The sequence below is a fragment of the Filicampus tigris genome, chromosome 2 (genome assembly GCF_054856515.1).
Source record: "Filicampus tigris isolate MCC_2025a chromosome 2, RoL_Ftig_1.0, whole genome shotgun sequence".
NCBI lineage: Eukaryota > Metazoa > Chordata > Actinopteri > Syngnathiformes > Syngnathidae > Filicampus > Filicampus tigris.
The window spans coordinates 7297577-7319369 of NC_141218.1; the positions used below are offsets into that span (position 1 = coordinate 7297577).

The window sequence follows — 21793 nt, forward strand, 5'->3', positions numbered from 1 at the left end:
CATGCGCACTCATAGTGTTGCTTGATGACAACAATGAATCTAGCGGCATTTGCATCATGGCGGCGCCCGACTGCATCTTACGCCGAACTCTCGCTCGGTCCAGAACCGCTTCAAACCAGGTTCTTACTGTTATCTTATTTCTTGTTGTCGTCTGTGAAATACATAAACATCTTAAAAGGATGTGGAAATGCATGGCGACATTTAACTTAGTCGAAACAATACGTCAGAAATCGATTCTTGAATTTAGTTCCTGTAGTACATAAAGCATTTCATTTATTGTCGTTTTGATCAACTGCTGTAAAAGTGCCCCGATGCATGTTGACAGCTACTCTGTCTAGTTTCATGACTAAAACAAGGTGTTTATTTACTTTATTTACACTAGTGTTTGTGGAATGACATCTACTTGTCGTTTTTCCCCGAGAGGAAAGGGGGCGTATTTTTGAGGCATTTTTAACGCGGTAGATTATTTGGGGAGAGGATAAGATAGGCTAAAGAGAAGCATTGTAAAAGGAAAAAAAAATTACCTAGCTGTAAGTCAAGGTGCCACTGTATCACTACATTTTGTCTTTAGCGCTCTCAGGTGGTCTGTAGGGAAACGCTCTACTTGTTGGACGTGTTGCGCTACACCAGAGACCAGGGCTCCTCCGTCTACTTCCCGCACACCATCTTCACTGGTAAGTATGCCGCCTCTTTTCGGGGCCCTCTCGTTTACCTCTGACCCCGAGTCGCTTCCGTGTCCAGGCGACGACCTGTACGACGTCACGCTGAGCGATGGCGACTGCCGCCTGCGCGTCACTTTGGATCCCAGGCTCAACCGGCTGGTGGAGACGAACGTGTTGCAGCGGGGGACGGCCGTGCGGAACGTCACCCTGGCTCCCGCCATGACGGGCTTGGCGGACCGAGCAGAGGACGAAAGGTAGCTGCTAGGCTTGCGAAGGGGCGGAGCATTTCCTGTGAATTTTAAAAAAGACGTTTATATATTTGATATTGCCCTTAATCACAAAGCTCTCTGAGCAGGAGAGGAAGGGGGAGAAGAGGCAATAAAACAGGCCGAACAATCACATGTGAACCTTCATCTGTGCAGCTTCATCATGGTCAGTGTGGAGTTGAGCGCGTGTGAGGGTAGCCAGGACTTGGACCAGGACTCGTTGCCCTGGAGCGGCTCTTCCGACGTGTCAGGTGAATAAGCACAACGGCGCCCCTACGCCGACGTGAACATTGTTTGATGTGCGCGTGCTTCAAGCGGAAGTCAACCCAAACATTTTTTTTCGAGAATATGTTCCCAGCAGGCCCACTAGTTGAAACACAGCATTCTAATTTTGGGTTTGTGAAATATAAGTTAAGCAGCACAATGCACTCGTTTTTATCCATCTCCGGGGGCGGCCATTTTGTCTTCTGTCGACTGAAAATGACATCACAACTGCTCACAACGACCAATCACAGCTGACCTGTTTTCTGAATCTGAGCCGTGATCGGTCGTTGTGAGCTGTTGTGATGTCATTTTCAGTCGACGGAAGACAAAATGGCCGCCCCCTGAGATGGCTAAAAACGAGTAGATTAACACTTATTCCACAAAGGCAATATTTATCAGAATGCCCTGTTTCAACGAGTGGGCCTGCTGGGAACATGTTCTTGAAAAAAATATGTTTGGGTTGACTTCCGCTTTCAGGTCCTCTGCTGGCCAACCGGAAGCTCTTTCTGCCGCTGTGGAACAACGTGGACTTCCATGGGGACGCCTGGAAGAAAACGGCGCCTCCTCTGGAGGAGCAGGGCACGGGTGGGTGCAACATGTGCACCATGCATGCATGCTAAAGTACATACTTGATTCCTCCCTCTCTTTCTCTCTCTCGCTCGCTCGCCCGCTCTGGCCACAGCGCTCCGTCCCACCGTGACCGTCAAAGACCTCCGCCAGGGATTCTTGGCCCGCGAAGTTTGGGCCCTTAGCACCATCCGGCGCCGTCTGATCATGCGCGTCAAGGCCAAGTCGCACCTGACGTATTACGGGAGAGCAGACAGGAACTGCGCGTGCCCCTATCAGGTGGGTGAAGGCGTCGCCTCGAAGGGAAGAGGACGCAGCGGCGGTGGCGGCGGCGTTTCACGCGCGCTTGTGTGCGCAGGCGCTGTTGGAGGCGCACGACTCCTCGGGAAGCGTCTCGCTGGTGCTGTGGAACAGCGCGTGCGTCGACTGGTACCGCGCGCTCCAGCCCGGCGACATCATCAGCCTGAGCCACTTCCGCGTCAAGGAGCTCTACCAGTCGGAAGGCGACGACATCGGTACGTCCTTCTTTCCCGCCGTCCCTCCATTCTTATTTCCTTCCTTTCCTTCTGTCCTTCTGTCCTTTCTCCATTCCTTCTTTCTTTCTTTCCTTGCGTCTTTGCTTCCTTTCTTGATTTCATCCCTTCTCCTTTTTGCTTTCCTCTTTCCTTATTTTCTTTCTTTATGAATGTTTCCCCCGTTTCTTTCTTTACTTTAATCCTTTCCGTATTTCCTTTCTTCTTCTTACTTTCTTTTCTTCCCTCCTCTTCTCCTTATGTAAGCTTTTCCCTTCTCCTTGTCTTGATTTCTTCCTTCTTTAATTCTTTCATCTGTTCTCCTTCCCTCTTTCCTCATTTCTGCTCTTTCTTTCTGCCTCCTCTTTTTTTAAAAACTTTATTTCTTGCTTCTGTCCATGTTTCCTTTCTTTCTTCCTTTGCTTTTCTTCTTGCCTTAGTTTCTTCCTTCCTTTCTTTTGCTCCTTCTTTCGTACCTAGTCCCTTCCTTTCTTTTTCCTTCTGAGTTAGGGTTTCTCTTTCCTCCCCCTTTCACATAATCCTTACATTCTTCCGTCTTCTCTTATGTCTTTTTTTTTTTCTCCCACGCTGATGACCTTTCTTCCCGCTTCCTTTCTTCCATTCTACCTGCCGTTCAATCCCGACGTCATCGACGACTTTCGCCGCGTGCCCGCAGAGATCAGCGCAAACAGCCGCAACCCCGCCACCTGCATCTCTCTGCTCCCGGAGGCGTCCGTGGCGCCCGACTGCCTGCCGCCGCCCGCGCCCACCTACGACTTCCGCAACAGGTTTGGCCACGCCCACCAGTATATCAATGGACACCACCACCACGTGATTGCTTTCCGCTTTTCCCGTCATAGTGAGGAACTTGCGTCCGGCTCGCCCGGCGCCCTGTGCGATGTCATCGGCCTGCTGACTTTCATGGGGCGCGCCGAGCGGATGAGGGAGGGTGAGGGACATCGCCGTGGCGACGGGATGCGGACACCCGCTTGCTCAAACTCGACACCGATTGTGTGCGCAGGGTCAGAGTTGTTGGAGTATCGCTGGCTGAGGTTGCAGGACGGGCGCAGCTCTCGGCCAATCTGGATCCAGCTTTTCTCCACCTCTCAGCCGCAGATGCACCGCGGGCTCCGCCCATGTGAGACGAAGGAAAGAAACGGACAAAGAATTCAGGGAAGGCAGGAAAAGCGGGCACGCTAACAAGCCGCGTGTGTTTGTGCGCAGTGTCCGTGTTGGCGTGTTCTCGACTGAAGGCGGTCCAAACGGCAGCGGGACCCTTGTACCTGACCAACACGCCGTACACGCAGCTGCACCGCTCAGGTAGCGGCTCTTTTTTAAATTTTTTTTTATGTCACTTCGTCTTCTCGGCGCCGCGTCAACGGGGGCCTTGATTGGCAGGTCACCGCAACAGCCAGCTGCCGGCGGTCCAGCAATTCCTCGACTGGTTCCGGCGTCAGGACGAGAGACGGCTGTTGCGCTCGGCTCTGATTGGCGGATTCTTGGCGTACCCGCCCCCTCCCGTCTCCTTGGAGGCGTTCATGAGACACAGGCAAGGTCAGCTGACCGACATCTCCGCGCTTGAAAAGGAAATTCAACGAGTCCTTCTGTCTTTCTTGCCCACCTTCCTTCATTATTTCCTTCCTTTCTTTTTTCCTTCCTTTCCTTTCCTGTGTGATCTTTTCTTCTTCTGCTTCCTTCCTTCCTTTCATTCCTTCCATCTCACCTTCCTCTCTTCTCTTCCTTCCTTCCTTTCTACCTTTTTCTTTCAGGGGAGCCCGGTTTCCTCCAGGGGACGGAGCTTTTGAGGGACATCAAGAAACTTTGTTACAGGGAGCGACGCACCTTCTGTATTCAAGCCACCGTTACCATGGTTACGTATTGTCGCAGAGGAGAGGTACACACGCGCTAATAATTCCATTGATTGATGTATGATAATAACACTGGTCAACAGTTAATTTTAGAGATGGCTTTATGTGTCCTGAAATATATTTTTGACATCAAAACATCTTTACTTTTTTTCCTTAGACGTCAGGTTTTTGAGATATTTTCATTTTTTTGTTTATCAGTTTGACCGATAAAAGCTTGCACAGTACAGATTTCAACATGTGTTGTAGTTTATGTTATGACGTTTCAGGAGAAAAAAAACCCACCTATTGCTAAACCTAACCCGTAAATCATAAATATTACATTATTATCATATCATATTATATTATACTATATTATATTATATATAATTATATATTGTATTATTATTATTTTATTATTATTATCATTAGCATTATTTTTATTATTATCATTATTATTATTTTTTATTATTATTATTATTATTATGAAAACCTGATGTGCTAGAAAGAAATGAAGGCAGATTTAGAATTAGTGCCCAAAAATCCTTTAGAAAGTTTTACTCGCTTCTCTGATGAAAAAATGGAATTAAAAAAAACGGTGTAAACTGTGTGCCAATTAGTTTGATTGATGTTTTAGGAGGAGCGTTGCCTCTTTTGGCGAGATGCATCATCGTGTCTGTCCTCCACCTCACCCACCTCGCCGCCATCGTTTTTGCTATCGTCAGCTGTCAATCAGTCGACACCCCGCCCTCTGCCATCCCCCAGCGGCGGCAGGTAAGAGCATTCCCGGGCCTCGGCTTTGTCCCTTAAATCTGCTTTGTTCGTACAAGCGTGTTTGTGCGCAGCAGCAGACCGTGCAAGAGGAAGCTGCAGCTGCACTCGGACACGCCGCTAAAGGGGTGAGGCTGAGCAACGCCGCGCTTGTTAGAAATGCCGCTCTCCCGTTGGCCGAAGGGTGACCTTGTCCTTGTGTCTCGGTAGACGTCCTCGTGCGACCGTCCAGCCAGAAGCCAGCAACAGGACAGGTACGTCCGTGTGAACGGAACACAACATGGCACGGTGCGTGCGTGTGCGCTAACGTGTCACCTCGCGCAGCCATTATTTTCGAGGCTTCCATGGAGTTCCTCCAAGACACTGACGACGACAGCGAGGACGAGGAAGAGGAGGACGTGGACAGCTCATCGTACGCCACCTGCCCCTCCCCGCCGGATTTCCCTCATGTCGCCGTGGAGACGCTGGCCATGCACTACGACCCCGCCCATGAGAAAAAACAAGTTGTCTCCGTGGCGATGGGAGGAACCCTGACCTGTGCCGCCGCCTTTGCCGACGAGCACTACTACACGCTCAGGCTTAAAGGTTTGTGAAGTTAGAAACAGGACTTTTTTCCTTTATTCCTTCTTCCTTCCTTCTTTCTTTGTTATTTCTTTCCCTTTCCTTCTTTGTCCTTACTTCATTTTTTCATTCTTTCCTGTCCTAACTTTCTTTCATTCTTTCAAGCATTCCTTTCATTCCTTCCTTCTTTTCTTCCTTTGTTTCTCCCTACCTTCCTTCCTTCCTTCCTTCCTTGTATTCCTTTTCTGCCTTCCTTTCTTGTAAACGCCGGCGGACACGTAACACATGGCGTTGGCCCCCGCAGCTTTGTCGGACGGCGTGTGCATCCCGACCATCTTCCTCCCTCAGTCGTCCTTTTCCTCCCTCTCGCCACCCTCCCACTCCCACGGCAACACCTGGGCCGCCATCTTGTCCCACGGAGCCTTCTCGTCTCACGCGCCCCCGCCCTCGCCAAGTGGGTAGGCTCACATGCGCGCATCACGCAGACTAGTCCCCACAGGTGACAAAGGTTCCTGTCTCGCTCCACCAGGGGACCTCATCGCCACGGCAACGCTGCTGACCAATCAAAGGCTGGCGTGCTTACTGGATGTATGTAATCTGGGCGGAGAGTCAAACGAGGTGGTCATCAGCCGGGCCTTCCCGATGACCTGAGGAGTCACGCGTTTGTTTTGGACAACACGTTTGCGTTGCAATTTCAGGGTTCCATTGTTTGTAAAATCGTTTTGAATGTTTATCGTGGCATTTTTTTTTTTTTTTTGCACTTTTCATCATGTTTACAGACAAAAACGGTCGCACACATTTTCCTCTGTGAGTGTATTTGTTGCACTTTATCGTTTTATTAAAAAGTGTCAGCACAGGCGCTTTTTTTTTTTTTTTTTTTGAACTTGTTTTCCTGGCTTGATCAGGCGTGCTTCTGGCAGAGGAACGCCAGCCTGCTGGAGCAGTGCAGGTCGTTGAGTCGTCCGTCCGCGTGTATTTGAGCGCAGTCCTCATTTCCGGGTCCCAGGCCGTGGTGGGTCCAACTGTCGGGCTGCCCTGGCCGCCAGTGCCTGAGCCAAGCAACCCACCCCCACTATTAAGCGGCTCCATTAAAGCGGGAAGTCAGCGCAAACATTTTTTTTCAAGAATATTTTCCCAGCAGGCCCACTCATTGAAACTCGGCATTCTGATTAATTTTGCGTTTATGGAATAAGTGTTAATCCACTCGTTTTTAGCCATCTCTGGGGGCGGCCATTTTGTCTTCTGTCAAATTGAAAATGACTTCACAAATGCTCACAACGACCAATCACGGCTCAGATTCAGAAAACAGGTCAGCTGTGATTGGTCGTTGTGAGCATTTGTGAAGCCATTTTCAGTCGACAGAAGACAAAATGTCCACCCCAGACATGGCTAAAAATGAGTGGATTTTGCTGCTTAATTTATAATATTCCACAAACGCAAAATGAATCAGAATGCCGTGTTTCAACTAGTGGGCCTGCTGGGAACATATTGTTGAAAAAAATATGTTTGGGTTGATTTCCGCTTTAAGCAGCAAAATGCACCTGTTTTTAGCCATCTCTGGGGGCGGCCATTTTGTCTTCTGTCGACTGAAAATGACATCACAACTGCTCACAACGACCAATCACGGCTGACCTGTTTTCTGAATCTGAGCCGTGATTGGTCGTTGTGAGCAGTTGTGATGTCATTTTCAGAAGACAAAATGGCCGCCCCCAGAGATGGCTAAAAACAAGTGGCTTAACACTTATTCCACAAAGGCAATATTTATCAGAAATCACTGTTTCAACGAGTGGGCTTTCATAGAACATATTCGTGAAAAAAAATGTTTGCGTTGACTTCCCCTTTAAATCAGAGGATTAGATAGAGGGACGGACGGATGCGGCCCACCTGCGGTTCATGACGTAAGGCGTCTGGTTGACCCACTCCCACGTCCCCGTCCTCTCGTCGGTCAAGCCCACCCAGAAGAAGTGGCCCGGCGAGAGGCGGCGCACAAATTCCCACTCCTCTTCCGACAGGATGATGGCCAAGTGCGACTCGTGCCCGTTGCACCAATCGCGCGCGTCATGCCAGGACAGCAGCGAGTGACTGAAGTAGTAACAACTGGAACCCAGCCTCTGCCAGTCCAGAGGACAGCAGCCGCTGCCTTTTGGTGTCGAGCCTTCAAACCACACGCCTTCAAATTTCTACTGTGTGTGTGTGTGTAGTGTGTGTGTGGTGTACCGTTGTTGAGGATGTGTTGAATGGAGCATTGGAGAGATGCTACCGTCCTGCTGATGAGGTCCAGAGTAGCGAGCTGCTTCAAGGCATCAGAGGCTGAAAAGAAAGAAAGTCAAACGGCCAACATGTGATTGAGGTCTGACGACACAACATGGCATGCTGAGAAAAGTGGCATTGCACAACGTGGTATGAAATGGCTCACTTGTGCGCAGCTCGTCTTTGTTGCTCGCCACCGCAAACTTCAGTCGCTCCGCATCTTTGGCGGCGTCTGTGACATCGACAAACCGTTGACGAGGTACGGCGCAGTATGACATAACATGGTATTATACAGCACAATGTGGTGTGCTATGACATCACAGCTTTGTATCATTAACATTAATTTTATTTTATTTTTTAATTCAGTTTTAGAGCAGGTTTGTTAGTTTTATTTTTATTTTTTGAATGGATAGATGTTTTGTTTTAGTTTTGGTTTTATTTATTTATAGTTTTTGTCAAGTGCAAGATAAAAAAAATTACACTAAGTATTATTTAATGAAGTAAAGTAAACTATAATCGCAAATGATTGATTGACCTTCAATGTTCTGTATGAACGTGCAGCAGTACCGAAACAAATACAGTTAAAATGAATCCCAAAAGCTCACGTGGCATATTAATTGACAAAGAAGAAAATTAAGGCCATTTTCGATATGATTCTAGTTAGTTTTACAAACATAAGATGTAGTTTCAGTTAGTTTTTCACTTTTTTACGGGAGAAGTCAACCTAAAAATGTTCTTTATAATATGTTCTATGCACCTCCACTAGTCTAAACACGACATTCTGATTAAAATTGTGTTTGTGGAATATGGGTTATGCAGTAAAATCCACCCTTTTTTGTTCATGCCAGGGGGCGGCCATTTTGCCACTTGTTGTCAACAGAAAATGACATCCCAGTAACGACCAATCGCGGCTCATCTTCAGAAAACAGGTGAACTGTGATTGGTCGTTACCTGAGCAACTATGATGTCATTTGACAAAATGGCCGCCCCTTTTACTGCTTAACTAAATTTTAATCAGAATGCTGTGTTTAGACTTAATGGTGGAGCATAGAACATATTTTTGCAAAGAACATTTTTGGGTTCATTTCCCCTTTCAAAGTATTTTCGTTTATTTTATTTTATTTTATTTCATTTCAGTATTAGTTTCAGTTATTTCGTTAGTTTTTGTTAATGATAATAACCTTGCGTTGTACAGTGGAAAGTAACATCATTGTGTGGCACCTACCTGCAGCGAGCTGCTGGACGGCGCTCAGTGATTGGCTCACGTTGGAAACACTTTGCTCTGCCAACCACAAACGACTCATCATCCTCGAGTCTGTCGCGCACACAAACACACACACACACACACACACACACACCCATTTCTTTGCTGTGGGTGGAACAGAATTGTACAGGGTTGTGTGCAGTATTGTATTAGTGCTCACAGCTGGCTCCCAGTGCAATTGTCAGAATCAAGATGGCTGCGGCGGTCAGAATGGGAAACAAGCGGCGGGTGAGCCTGGACACGCTTGAGCGAGGGCTGAGAGGGGGATCTGGTACACGGAACAAATGTGAGCTAATACACGCAAAACAAACTACACACTGGCAGCACGCAAACACACGCAAGGTACCCACATAGCAACAAAAATCATACTTTTAGAGCCCCTATCCAGCCTGTTTTAGATGTCTCCCTCCTCCAACACACTTGCTGATGAGATGATCATTGAATCGGGTGTGTTGGAGGAGGGAGACATCTAAAACAGGCTGGATGGAAGCTCTCAAGGACCAGACTTGGGCACCCCTGCTATTCCACATACACGGAACGCACCCTCCCACCACATTATACACACACAGTATGAACGCGCACAAGATACAACACACAAACATATGCTCTACCGCACAGTAGGGCTGTTTAATTAATTGAATTTCAATTACAATTACGATTATTACTCCACGATTGCAAAATTGGCATAATCATAAAAAAACGATTATCAATATGAATTTATATCCAAAGGACTATATTTGTTTACACACAAGGAAATAATACTTGAATTTATACATTTGCACCTTTTTTTTAATTAATAACTAATTTGATCAATTTCATTTGGAACACTCATAATTATAGTGTTTCAAAGAATTTCATTTGCCTTTATATTTTTTTTACGATGAAATATTTTCTTGTTTTGTACCAAAAAATAAATGAGTTTGAGTAAAGGTGATTTCAATTACTGCCATAATAATTGTGATTTTTTTTTTTTTCATAATCGAGCAGCCCTACCGTACAGCACACACGATTACGACACACACACCATGAACATGCACAAAACACACGCTCCATCCACCTACCATACACACAACACAAACACCGTTCACACGCTCCACATTATACGCGTAGACCACACACACAGTTTGTACTTTTGTTCCAAAAGGAGCTGCTGTCCTCGTCGACGTCATCGTGGTATTCTGTCGTCATGGCGATCAGCTTCTCTGCGTCGTCTTCGTGATGAAGAGGGGACAGAGAAAGTCGACGACAGCTTGAGGTGACTGACCGCCGAGGGAACTTTGAACTGGACCGTTTGCCGTTGTGTGTTTGTGTGCGCGCGATACGGTGGAAGGTTTCCAAAACACATCACACACTTCCAGAGGTGGGAAGCAACAAAGTACAAATACTTCGTTACTGTACTTGAGTAGTTGTTTCCAGTACTTTGTAAATCCCGGAGTATTTATTTTGTAGAAAACTTTTTACTTTTATCCGTTACATTTCAACACCAGTATTTGTACTTTTTTCCAAACAGGGTCGTTACTTTTGTTTTTCATGATGCGTGACGATTAAAACAAATAATTTGACCGATGTTTGTGACTGCGTCTATCATATGAAGCTGTCCCGGACATCCTCGCTTGTGATTGGCTCTATCTCAAGCTATGACGTCACCCGAGAAGACGTAATGCTACCCGCTACGGACGATTATTTAATTGGGAGGTGAGAAGAAGTACAATGATCGACGATGTGGAGTGTGTCGACCCAACAATTCTTGGAGAATGGATTGTGTCCTGTGTAAACTTTTAAGTCCACAATCCTGCCACCCACAAGAATTCCCCGTCCAACCTGAGAAAACATGTCGAGGTAAAGCTAAGTGATTACCCTTTCGTTAGCTTGGCACTGGTTAATGGTGTTAGTTTAGCATAACATGTATTAGAGTAGTAGAACATTTGGTTCCATTTGTTTGCTCTCAGGAAGGCCTTGAATGTTTGAGAACTAAAAAAAAACAAACAATCCATTTAGTTTGAAGGGTGTTAGAAGGAAATCAACCAAAACATTTTCGTTCAAGAATATGTTCTATTCAAGACAAAAATTGGGTTTATGGCATAAGAGTTAATCCACTCGTTTTTAGCCATCTCTGGGAGTGGCCATTTTGTCACTTCTGTCGACTGAAAATGACATCACAACCACCCAGGGCTCAGGTAACGACCAATCACGGCTCATCTTTAGAAAACAGGCGATTGGTCGTTCCCTGAGCCCTGCGCAGTTGCGATGTCATTTTCAGATGGCTGAAAACGGGTGGATTTTGCTGCTTAATTTATATTCCACAAACACAATATTAATCAGAATGACGTGTTTCAACTAGTGGGCCTGCTGGGAACATATTCTTGAAAAAAATTGTTAGGGTTGATTTCCACTTTAAGTGATGAGCTTTCAAATTGAATAGCCTTCAAATTATATGACATGAGGAGGAAACGTCTGGTAAAAGTACTTCTTAATTTTACTCATGAACTACATTTCAGAGCCTGTACTCTTTTTACTTTTACTTGAGTAATTAATTGAATGAGTACTTTTACCAAAGTCGCTTTGTAAGTGATTGTACTTTTACTCAAGTACAGAATGTCAGTAGTTTTCTCTGCACACTTCAGATTTACACAGACGTGCTTTATTCGCACAACTAGGTCATCCCTCACAACACAGCATGGCGTTGATATATGACAAAACATGGCATCGAAGTACACAAAAAGGCGGTGTATGACTTAACAATACCACATGGCATGATACGGCATGGCAACGACACGTTGACAACAATGCATGGCGTTTCACGAAACATGGCGTTCACCCCTCAGTGAGGTCGTCGTTAAAGTGAAGGAGGATGGCGGGCGTGAAGAGATCGCAGTCGAGACGCAGCTTCTGCAGCTTGAGGTCGTCGTCGGGGACGTTGTTCTGACTCAGGGTCTTGCTCATGTCCAGGCTGGCGCCGTTGTGCTTCCACGTGTAGCTGCACGCGTGCGAGTTGTACGGCAGGTAGCGCTCCAGGATCTCCGCCAGAGTCTCCTCAGAACATACCTGAGCCGAAAGTGGGTGGGTAGGAGGAGCCATTAGCCTAGCTTAGCATAAACGGCGGGAGGCTACGCGCGTGATCCACCTCCAGCCGCTGCTCCTGCGATGTCAGCGTGTTGATGACGCGTATCCACCTGGTCTTGGCGGACAGTCGTCCCACCTCGTAGCGTCGGTCCTTCCACCAGGCTGGCTCGATGTCGCTGGCCCAGTCGGAGCGCGGCCCGGCCGGCGGGATGTGCACAAAGCGACCCCGCGGAGTGTAGTAGCTCACGCAGTCGGTCAGCGGGTGGACGAACGTCAACACCTGCGCACAGGTGCGGGCGAGCGCTAAAAGCCGCTGTGCGATTAGCGCTGCCGTGTGTGCGCACACTCACGTCTTCGGTCTCGGGGTCGAACCAGCTGCTGATGTCCTTGCCTGCAAACTCCATGATCGGCAGGAGCAAAACATCACCTGGGAAAAATTAGTATTAAAGCACAAGTGAACCCAAACCTATTTTCTTCAAGAATATGTTCCCAGCAGGCCCGCTAGTTGAAACACGGCATTCGGATTAATTTTGCATTTGTGGAATAAGTGTTAATCCACTCGTTTTTAGCCATCTCCAGGGGCGGCCATTTTGTCTTCTGTCGACTGAATATGACATCACAACTGCTCACAACGACCAATCGCAGCTCAGATTCAGAAAACAGTTCAGCCGTGATTGGTCGTTGTGAGCAGTTGTGATGTCATTTTCAGTCGACAGAAGACAAAATGGCCGCCCCCTGAGATGGCTAAAAACGAGTGCATTTTGCTGTTTAATTTATATTCCACAAATGCAAAATTAATATGAAAGCTGTGTTTCATCTAGTGGGCCTGCTGGGAACATATACTTGAAAAACATATGTTTGGGTTGACTTCCGCTTTAAGAATATTATTGTGTGAACGCTGAAGAGTATTTTCCGATATTGCACATTTTACATGACACAATTCTCAAATGAATGGAGACATTTTACAGTTTACATAATCTTTCCCAGGGGCGGAGCCAGAACATGGCTAATGGGTGGGCCTGAATATTTCTCTCACGTGGCACAATCCTCCTATCCCAACACATCGTATATTCAAATAAAATTATCAAATGAATAAGAAGAAGTTCAGATCTTCCTTAGACAACCACAATTATGCCATTCTTAATGTTCAATAAAATAGGAAAACTAATTCCAAAATAATATAATTTACAGTATATAGTATGTATTTTTTTCATGAATCTCATCGGGTGGGCAGTCTGTCAACAGGCCCACCCATGGCTCCGCCCCTGATCTTTCCACATTTCTCAACCTACTCAAACCAATGGTTCAGCTCATTCAGGGCATCAGTGGAAGTATTTTTCACATAATAACATTCATATTCTAACAAAGCATTTTCAAGTTATAATTCTGATCATAATACTCTGATGGTCATTCTGCTCACCCTCGTGCTGCTTTACCAGGGGGGTCAGGTCACACACTTTGCCCAGGAAGGACACCCAAAGGTCGGCCCCTGTGTTATGCGCCGCCACCTGAGCAGGGGTGAAGAAGCGTGGCCTGTTTGGCATTACAGCCCTCAAAATTAAACATTAAAAAAGAGCTAGCTTTTTTTGTCGCTGTCTTGTTGCTAGGTTACCATGACAACAAGGGGCGGGTCTCACGACGTGTTTTTTAGTGACAAAAAAACAGCTCAGAAGCCAGCCGTCGTCCCGCCAAAAATAAAAAGGATACATATTTGGAAGACAACATATGAGGCTAAAGTATCAGAGCAGCCTGTAGGTTGACAATGAAAACGAAGATTGAAAGTGTGTGACGTGGCAAACTAGAACTTTCTGTAGCCCCAGGACACAAAAAAAAATACGGTTTGTCTTCCTGTGATTGGCTCGTTCGTTGACACGCCCGATTGGCGACGAGCCCTGTCAGCCCGAGCTTTCCAGCTTCTTATTGGCCTCCGCGTCTGCGGTGGGAGGCCAGTTACTTGCCGTTGACGTACTGCTGTGTTTATTGTCCGACCAGCAAATATCCATTTGTATGACGTCATGAGGTGATTTTAAACTTGTCACAGCCGTGTTTAAGTGGACAATGAGAACGTAAATAGTGAATCTGTGTGACGTGGCAAAGTTGAAGTCCACTTTCACTAAGTTTCTGTAGCCCGAGGACAATAACAAAAATCACATTTGCTTTCTTGTGATTGGCAAAGAGCCCCGTCGATCAAAGGTATCGCGCTTCTCATTGGCGGCCGCGTTGAGGACGGGCGGCCAATCACTTCCCGTTGACGTTTACGTGCCAGATGGGATTGTTGTCCTCGCGAGATTTAGCCAGGCTTCCGTCGTAGCTGCAGAAGGGAGAGGAGAGGGGAGAAGCGGAGTAATTTGCGATGGAACGGAAGCGTTTACATCGACAAGTGGCCGCTGCCATGTCTTCTTGGCTCCTCGGCTTGCTAACATTCGGTGTCGTACTTCACGCTTCCTCCGGGGCTCAACCGAGCAGCCTCTCGCCAGGTAAGGCCGCTCTGGAGGGTCTCCAGGCGGGCCAGGCGGACCGCCGTGTTCCGCTGAAGTCACTCCACGCCTTTCCTGCTTCTTGTCTTCTCCCACTAACACGCTCATCTTATGTCGTGTCACTATAACTTTTAATTTATAGTGATTTTTCCCACTTACTTCAACTCTTGTGAAGTCACTCTCAACTCTCCACTAGGTGGCGCCAACTCCTTGATTGTGTGCCCCCCCCCCAAAATAAGACTCACAAGCTTGTACAGTGCAGTGAACACCACTTTCATATTGGTACTCGTAAATGTACACATGTTGTGGGGATCATAACTTATGTTATCACGATTGGCTGTTTTGTTCTCAGGCCAAAGCCATGTCTAATATAAGAATATTGCTTTGGCACCATCTGGTGGCGTCTTGGTGCTGAGCAATGAAAATTAACTGAGGCGATAAGCGTCTTGAATCTATAATACAGCAAGCCTCTAAAGATTGATTTATTTATCTCAGTTAAGATTGTACAAAGTCATAATCGTATTTCCCCTTCTGATTTGATGCCCAGGTCTGTAGTGAGGGAGGGAAGCTAGGATAGAAAGACACAGTTTTTAATGTAACCGACTGCAACTTTTGCATTCTTTCAAACGGCCCTGAGCACTCGTCCTTTCCCACATTTTTCCCACCTCAGTGTGGAATTCCTACTTTTGGAAAATTCCAACATGTGTGTGTGCATGCAGAGAATCTGCTGGTCATCACGGCTGCAACGGAGGAGACAGACGGCTTTGTGCGCTTCATGCGGACAGCCAGAGAGTTCAACTACACCGTGAAGGTAATCCAGTGATAATGCTGCTGCTGATGATGATGATGATGATGATGATGCTGAAGATTTGGTGATGGTGATGCTGGCGTTCAGGTTCTGGGCCTGGGGGAGGAGTGGAAAGGGGGCGATATCGCTCGTACGGTGGGCGGCGGGCAGAAGGTGCGCTGGCTGAAGAAGGAGCTGCTCAAACACTCGCAGCACGAGGACCTGGTGGTCTTGTTTGTTGACAGGTAACGCCCGCCTTCCTATTTCGAGGCGCTGGCCCCGGATTTCAAGTGAACCCTGCTGTCTTTCCCTCCAGCTATGACGTCGTATTTGCGTCGGGTCCCGAGGAACTCCTGTACAAATTCTCGCGGCTGGGCCACCGCGTGTTGTTCTCTGCTGAGGGCTTCTGCTGGCCGGACCAGAGGTTGGCTCCCAAGTACCCTGCTGTGCATTTGGGGAAACGCTACCTCAACTCTGGGGGTGAGAGAGCACCACTTGGCCATTGTTTAGAAGCCTTAAGGTCATTTCAGGATTTTTTTTCCTCGCTCTGTTTCGCTCGTCGAACTTGGCTGTAATAGTTTGAGTCAGGCCAACCAATCAGACGATGGAAAAATGCTGATGTTATTCTGAGGTGAATTTAAAATCTGATTGATTCAAGAAATAGTTACATAGGCCAGCAGTACTCATCCTGAAATCCTTGGACAAATTAGATTTACATGGCAACGCAACAGAGGCAGAAACATGATAGGACGAAAAATGTAACACATGCAGGAATAGTACGTATGATGTTTTTCATTTTGTGAAGCACTTTGTGAGTCTTCACTGCGAGGAGTAACTAAAAATGAAATGACTCGTTCAACTTTCAGGCTTCATGGGCTTCGCGCCGGACGTCAACGCCCTGGTCCAGCAGTGGAAGTTGAAAGACAACGATGATGACCAGCTCTTCTACACCAAAATCTACTTGGACCGGACGCAGCGGGTAAAATGGCGTCCGGCCCTGCCACACCGGCGCCGTGTGCACGTTTCATTTTGTCAAACTGTCGAATTTCCCCCTCACCCTCAGACCAAATTCAACATGACACTGGACCACCGTTCCAGAATCTTCCAGAACCTCAATGGCGCCGTTGGTGAGACACCACTAGTTAGTTACGTTAGCAAGCGAGCTGTTCCTCAATGCGCTTGTGGCCTCCTGGATGTCATTTTTGCCAGACGAAGTCGTCCTTAAGTTTGAAAAGGCCAGGGTCCGCGTGAGGAACGTCGCCTACGACACACTTCCTGTTGTCATTCACGGCAACGGACCCACCAAGGTAGGCTGCTCAACACTAAACCCAAATTTAGCAAAGTATGATTTCATCGTTCTACCCGTCACTTTATGAACCGAGATACATTCTTTTGAGTAAATTCATTATGATGTCACTTGTGTCACTTTGCAGCTGCAACTCAACTATCTGGCTAACTACGTCCCGACAGCGTGGACATACGAGGAGGGTTGCGGCAACTGTGACGACGACCTACTTTTCTTTGACGAAGTAGACGTACGCAAGCTGCCGCCGCGGCCACTTTTCACGAGAGGACTATATCAAGATATTTTTTGTATATGTTTGATTTCAGGACGAGGACATGCCGCTGGTGCACGTGGCCGTGTTCATCCACCACGCCACGCCCTTCATGGAGGAGTTCCTGGAGCGTCTGACCACACTCAATTACCCTCTCGGGCGCATCCGCCTCTTCATCCACAACAACGTGAGTCTACGGAGTAGCTACTAAAATGTTGATATTGATAAAAACGAAAATGCCGTTTTTGTAAAAAAGTGGTTGGAAATGATGAAGAGCTGACGGCGAAATGAAATGCTGCAAAATTGAGAGAAATGCTAAAATGATAACATTTAACAAAATGGTAACTGCAGAATGGAAAGCAAATGTCTTGAGTGAACAGAAGTTGGAAGGGTTTAAAGGGGAAGTCAATCCAAAAACTGCAATAATATATTCTATGCCCCTCCACAAGTCTAAACACGGCATTTTGAATAATATTGCAATTGTGTAAAATCCACCCATTTTTAGCCATCTCAGGGCGCGGACATTTTGCCACTTGTCAACTGAAAATAACATCACAGTTGCTCGGGGTTCAGGTAACGACCAATCACGGCTGACCTGTTTTCTGAAGCTGAGCCGTGATTGGTCAATACCTGAGCCTTGAGCAACTGTGATGTCATTTTCGGTCGACAGCAAGTAGCAAAACGGCCGTCCCCTGAGATGAATAAAAACGGGGGGATTTTACTGCTTAACTCATATTTCACAAACGCAATATTAATCAGAATGCCGTGTTTGGACTGGTGGGGCTGCATAGAAGATTCTTGGGTTGACTTCCCATTTAAAGTTGTTTAGAAATCTGGAAGAGGAAGGTGAATGTGTAAAATGGCTCTTCATTTGGGATCTTAAATGGTGAAATTCTGAAAAATTAGGGATTATTGTGAAGAATAAAAACCCAAGATGTCCTGACTGAGCTGCACATTGGAATGATTTTGAATTGGCGGTGTTCATTTTATTAGAGAAAATGTGGAATGGTTAAAAAAAAAAAAAAAAAAAAAGACAATTTGGTGAATATTTTCGTGAACGCCCTTCAATAAGCATCGAAATACAGACGGATGAGTTTAGTTTGAAAAGCGTCTCCATTCGCTTCAATGGGATTCATTTTTTTCCCGTCGTGCAGTTGTCATCATGTGTCCTTCCCTTGGCAGGTGGTGTACCACGAGCGCCACATTCACGAATTCTGGCAGCGCCACCGTTCCCTTTTTCCCGACGCCGTGTTGGTCGGACCCGAGGAGAACCTGCAGGAGGACCGGGCCCGCAAGATGGCTGTGTGAGTGCTCGACCGGTCACGGCAAGCTTGGATGCTTCCGGAACTGAGCTTGCCATTGTGCCTGCTTCGTAGGGAGGCGTGTCGTAAGAATTCCCGTTGCGATTACTACTTCAGCATCGACTCGGACGTTGTCTTGACCAACCCCGACACCCTGAGGATCCTCATGGAGGAGAACAAGTAAGCCTGAAATGTGTTTGCTTTCGCCAGGATTCCCACACTGTATTAGTCTCATCCCTGTTGAACGGATGCCGGAATGTTTTCCAGATCCGTCATCGCTCCCATTCTGTCCAAACCCGGGAAGCTGTGGAGCAACTTCTGGGGCGCCCTGAGCGCCGAAGGCTACTACTCCAGATCGGAAGACTACATCGAGATTGTTCAAGGGAAGAGGATGTGAGTCCCCGCAGCCGTCTCGCCCTCTCGACCCCTCGGCCGACCGGCCGCTCGTTGACTCACCCCGCTTGTGCGTCGCAGCGGCCTGTGGAACGTCCCGTACATGTCTCAGGCCTACTTGATCAAAGGCAGCGTCCTGCACTCCAAACTGTCCAAGGTCAACCTGTACGAGGACCCCAACTTGGACCCCGACATGGCGTTCTGTCGGAGGGTCAGAGAGCAGGTAGCGTTCATCGCCGCAATCATAGCGTGTTGGGGGGGGGGAAAGAAACGGGTAACATTACCCCCCGTCTCTCTCTCTCTCTCTCTCTCTCACTCTCTCAACTGTCTCTCTCTCTCTCTCTCTCTCTCAACTGTCTCTCTCTCTCTCTCTCTCTCTCTCTCTCTCTCAACTCTCTCTCTCTCTCAACTCTCTCTCTCTCTCAACTCTCTCTTCTCTCTCTCTCTCTCTCAACTCTCTCTCAACTCTCTCTCTCTTCTCTCTCATCTCTCTCTCTCAACTCTCTCTCTCATCTCTCTCTCAACTTTCTCTGTCAACTCTCTCTCTCTGTCAACTCTCTCCCTCATCACTCTCTCATCTCTCTCTCATCTCTCTCTCAACTCTCTCTCACTCAACTCTCTCTCTCTCTCTCTCTCAACTGTCTCTCTCTCTCTCTCAACTGTCTCTCTCTCTCTCACTCTCTCTCTGAACTCTCTCTCTCTCTGAACTCCCTCTCTCTCTGAACTCTCTCTCTCTCTGAACTCTCTCTCTCATCTCTCTCAACTCTCTCTCTCATCTCTCTCTCAACTCTCTCTCTCATCTCTCTCTCAACTCTCTCTCTCTCTCAACTCTCTCTCTCTCTCAACTCCCCACAGGGAGTGTTCATGTTCGTGTCCAACCGCGACGACTTTGGCCGTCTGGTGTCGTCCAACAACTTCAACACGTCCAGGCTGCATCCGGACATGTGGCAGATCTTTGACAACCCCTTGGTGCCACACACAAACACCTCAACATGCATCTCATTATTCACGCATTGTGTAATCATCACTAATTGTTTATCTGTGGCAGGATTGGAGGGCCAAGTACGTCAATGAGAACTACTCCAAGATCTTTGAGGACCCCAAGAGCTTTGTGGAGCAGGTTAGCCTCGCATCATTGTTATTATTAGGCGGTACAGTGTACGAACAGGGTGTACGAACAGGGTTTTAAAAATGCTTTGAAAGACCGTAATCATAGGAAAAGGGAAGGAAAAGGGCAAATTATTTGAACCTAGATTCAAAAGCATTGACAGCTAAATGCTGCTTCACCATGTTTACTTTGACCGCTTGACTCCACTAATTAACCCGAGTCCGCAGAGCCCTATTTGGTTTATATTCCACTAAAATGTCTTTCATGTAATCAGGACCTGACCTATTCAGGCAGTAGCACAATGTAAGAATCTATTCTACATGGCAAATCATCCTACGGACTATTTCTGTGCCGTTACAGCCGTGTCCGGACGTATACTGGTTCCCGGCGTTTTCGGAAAAGATGTGCGACGACCTGGTGGAGACCATGGAAGACTACGGCCAATGGTCCGGCGGCAGGCACAAGGTCCGGCCTCCTCACGAGTCTGCTTGCCAAAAGATCCCACAAGGTGGTCAGAGGTGATATATGGCGCTGGCTCTTTGTGTGTGTCTCATGCAGGATGAGCGTCTGGCCGGCGGCTACGAAAACGTTCCCACTGTGGACATCCACATGAATCAGATCGGATTTGAAAGGGAATGGCTCAAGTTTCTTAAAGAGTACATCGCGCCCATCACGGAAAAACTCTATCCCGGATACTCGCCTAAGGTACGAGCTCCCTGGGCTTTCGATAGAGTTGAGGTCAGGGATGATGGTGGCCACACCGTGAGGTTTTCCATCGCTATTTGGAGGATTAGCTTAGTGCGAGGCTTTCGCCCGGCAGAAACGTTAATAAGCCTCGATTGGTACGAACCTGTTTTGAATCACACGAATGAAAGATTTTCCTTACTTGTGCCGCATGCAGGCTCAGGCTATCATGAATTTTGTGGTGCGCTACCGTCCCGACGAGCAGCCGTCTCTGCGGCCGCATCATGACTCGTCCACGTTCACCATCAACATCGCCCTCAACAGCAAGAACGTCGACTACCAGGTACTTGCGCTGGCCATTTTAGCGTTAGCGTAGCCCCCAACAACCCCCGCCCCCCCCCCCCCACACACATGCACACACACGCACAAACAAACTCAACTCTCAACTAAGTGGCACGTTTGCTCGTGTCAGGGCGGAGGTTGCCGGTTCCTGCGTTACGACTGCAATGTGGAGTCGCCCAGGAAGGGCTGGTCCTTCATGCACCCCGGCCGCCTGACTCACTACCACGAGGGTCTGCCCACCACCAGCGGAACCAGGTACATCATGGTGTCCTTTGTGGACCCCTAGACCTGTGAAAGGAGAAACTTGCTTAAGGAGCTTTGGGATTTCTCTATTTTTTTATGGGATCATTTTGTCACAGTGGTGCCTTTTTCTAGAAACTCCAACACACTGTGTGTGTGCGTGTGACTTTTAAGACATTTTAGAAAGAGTGAAAAAGATTATAGTCTTGAATTTCCTTTTTACTTTGGTCATGTAAGCGGGGCTTTTCCGTGGATTATTTATATTTGACAAAAAAAGGATCCACCTCCAATGCTTGGCTTTGTATAAACTGCTTTAAATTATTTAAAAGTGAATGAACAAACTTTTAAGAATTTTTAGATAAAATGAAAATACTCCAAGCTCTTGTGATTTTATCCCAATTGTTTTGGATCAAGAGCACCACTGACCGGTGAGAATGTGAGCTGAGCTGTTGTAACAGTGTGAAGAAAAGTGCTATACAAATAAAGTATAGACTTGAAATGACAATGAATGTATTTGGTGTTTATTTTTGGGCAAAGTATGTTAACATAATACCGAAAACTCATACAGGCACATTTTGACCCATTTTAGTGCTCATATCATGTACTTTTAACCCCTCATCCTCATGCCCTCCTCTGACATGTTGTGCAGGAAAAGCTCTGGACACCTTTGTGGCCAAAAATGTACATGCACAAAACACATCACCACAACGTTTTTCCCGCTATTCTTTCCGCACACAAAAAAACTAAAAAAAAAGTAATAAGTTAAAGTACAGATACAAATCTTCGTTTGTCTGTATTACACTGCCGCCTGGTGGCCAAATCGCGCACACCAGAATAAATCAGCATGCACAAACTATTTATTTTTTACGTTCTATTTATTC

General features: G+C 47.0%; 4 protein-coding genes across 7 annotated transcripts; 2 read left to right on the forward strand and 2 right to left on the reverse strand.

Moving 5' to 3' along the window:
- Nucleotides 1-27: 27 nt before the first annotated feature.
- On the forward strand, nt 28-6306 carry LOC147151137 (RPA-related protein RADX). 3 transcript variants are annotated; one of them, XM_086056233.1, is made up of 19 exons: nt 28-119; nt 572-674; nt 742-916; nt 1085-1179; nt 1670-1777; nt 1875-2038; nt 2118-2274; nt 2948-3059; nt 3132-3220; nt 3293-3409; nt 3496-3591; nt 3670-3825; nt 4041-4165; nt 4753-4889; nt 4961-5014; nt 5097-5140; nt 5211-5471; nt 5752-5901; nt 5977-6306. In XM_086056233.1, exons 1-19 carry the CDS (start codon nt 57-59, stop codon nt 6096-6098), a joined length of 2328 nt encoding a protein of 775 aa, XP_085912359.1. In that variant the 5' UTR covers nt 28-56; the 3' UTR covers nt 6099-6306. The 3 variants fall into 3 exon arrangements, with proteins under 3 accessions (XP_085912359.1, XP_085912366.1, XP_085912376.1); XM_086056250.1 differs by having other exon boundaries at nt 49-119; nt 581-674; XM_086056240.1 differs by having other exon boundaries at nt 3132-3409.
- asgr1a (asialoglycoprotein receptor 1a) lies at nt 6292-10260 on the reverse strand. Its single transcript, XM_086056220.1, has 7 exons — nt 10092-10260; nt 9122-9229; nt 8923-9012; nt 7864-7929; nt 7665-7757; nt 7332-7602; nt 6292-6496 (listed from the first exon to the last, which is right to left on the reverse strand). The coding sequence occupies exons 1-7, from the start codon at nt 10147-10149 to the stop codon at nt 6349-6351; spliced, it is 834 nt and encodes a 277-aa protein (XP_085912346.1). The 5' UTR covers nt 10150-10260; the 3' UTR covers nt 6292-6348.
- Nucleotides 10261-11580: 1320 nt separating this feature from the next.
- On the reverse strand, nt 11581-14209 carry cyb5d1 (cytochrome b5 domain containing 1). Of its 2 annotated transcripts, XM_086023398.1 has the most exons (4): nt 13445-14187; nt 12375-12451; nt 12086-12304; nt 11581-12006 (listed from the first exon to the last, which is right to left on the reverse strand). In XM_086023398.1, the coding sequence occupies exons 1-4, from the start codon at nt 13566-13568 to the stop codon at nt 11776-11778; spliced, it is 651 nt and encodes a 216-aa protein (XP_085879524.1). In that variant the 5' UTR covers nt 13569-14187; the 3' UTR covers nt 11581-11775. The 2 variants fall into 2 exon arrangements, with proteins under 2 accessions (XP_085879524.1, XP_085879522.1); XM_086023396.1 differs by having other exon boundaries at nt 12135-12451; nt 13445-14209.
- On the forward strand, nt 14177-21417 carry plod3 (procollagen-lysine, 2-oxoglutarate 5-dioxygenase 3). Its single transcript, XM_086023395.1, has 19 exons — nt 14177-14501; nt 15221-15312; nt 15397-15533; nt 15605-15768; nt 16155-16267; nt 16352-16415; nt 16498-16595; nt 16722-16823; nt 16900-17031; nt 18027-18148; nt 18221-18325; nt 18413-18538; nt 18620-18761; nt 19394-19507; nt 19587-19658; nt 20007-20111; nt 20205-20351; nt 20548-20673; nt 20803-21417. Exons 1-19 carry the CDS (start codon nt 14378-14380, stop codon nt 20956-20958), a joined length of 2241 nt encoding a protein of 746 aa, XP_085879521.1. The 5' UTR covers nt 14177-14377; the 3' UTR covers nt 20959-21417.
- The last annotated feature ends 376 nt before the right edge of the window (nt 21418-21793 follow it).

Coding starts and splice junctions, on each gene's coding strand:
- LOC147151137 (XM_086056240.1), top strand. CDS start 57: ATGGCGGCGCCCGACTGCATCTTACGCCGAACTCTCGCTCGGTCCAGA. Junction 3,592..3,669: donor CACGCAGCTGCACCGCTCAG/GTAGCGGCTCTT, acceptor CTTGATTGGCAG/GTCACCGCAACAGCCAGCTG. Junction 5,141..5,210: donor AGAAGCCAGCAACAGGACAG/GTACGTCCGTGT, acceptor CACCTCGCGCAG/CCATTATTTTCGAGGCTTCC.
- asgr1a (XM_086056220.1), bottom strand. CDS start 10,149: ATGACGACAGAATACCACGATGACGTCGACGAGGACAGCAGCTCCTTT. Junction 9,013..9,121: donor AATTGCACTGGGAGCCAGCT/GTGAGCACTAAT, acceptor TGTGCGCGACAG/ACTCGAGGATGATGAGTCGT. Junction 7,603..7,664: donor TCAACACATCCTCAACAACG/GTACACCACACA, acceptor TGTGGTTTGAAG/GCTCGACACCAAAAGGCAGC.
- cyb5d1 (XM_086023396.1), bottom strand. CDS start 13,568: ATGCCAAACAGGCCACGCTTCTTCACCCCTGCTCAGGTGGCGGCGCAT. Junction 12,452..13,444: donor CCTGGTAAAGCAGCACGAGG/GTGAGCAGAATG, acceptor AATTTTTCCCAG/GTGATGTTTTGCTCCTGCCG. Junction 12,007..12,134: donor CGACTGTCCGCCAAGACCAG/GTGGATACGCGT, acceptor CTTTCGGCTCAG/GTATGTTCTGAGGAGACTCT.
- plod3 (XM_086023395.1), top strand. CDS start 14,378: ATGGAACGGAAGCGTTTACATCGACAAGTGGCCGCTGCCATGTCTTCT. Junction 18,326..18,412: donor ATCCTCATGGAGGAGAACAA/GTAAGCCTGAAA, acceptor AATGTTTTCCAG/ATCCGTCATCGCTCCCATTC. Junction 18,762..19,393: donor GTCGGAGGGTCAGAGAGCAG/GTAGCGTTCATC, acceptor AACTCCCCACAG/GGAGTGTTCATGTTCGTGTC.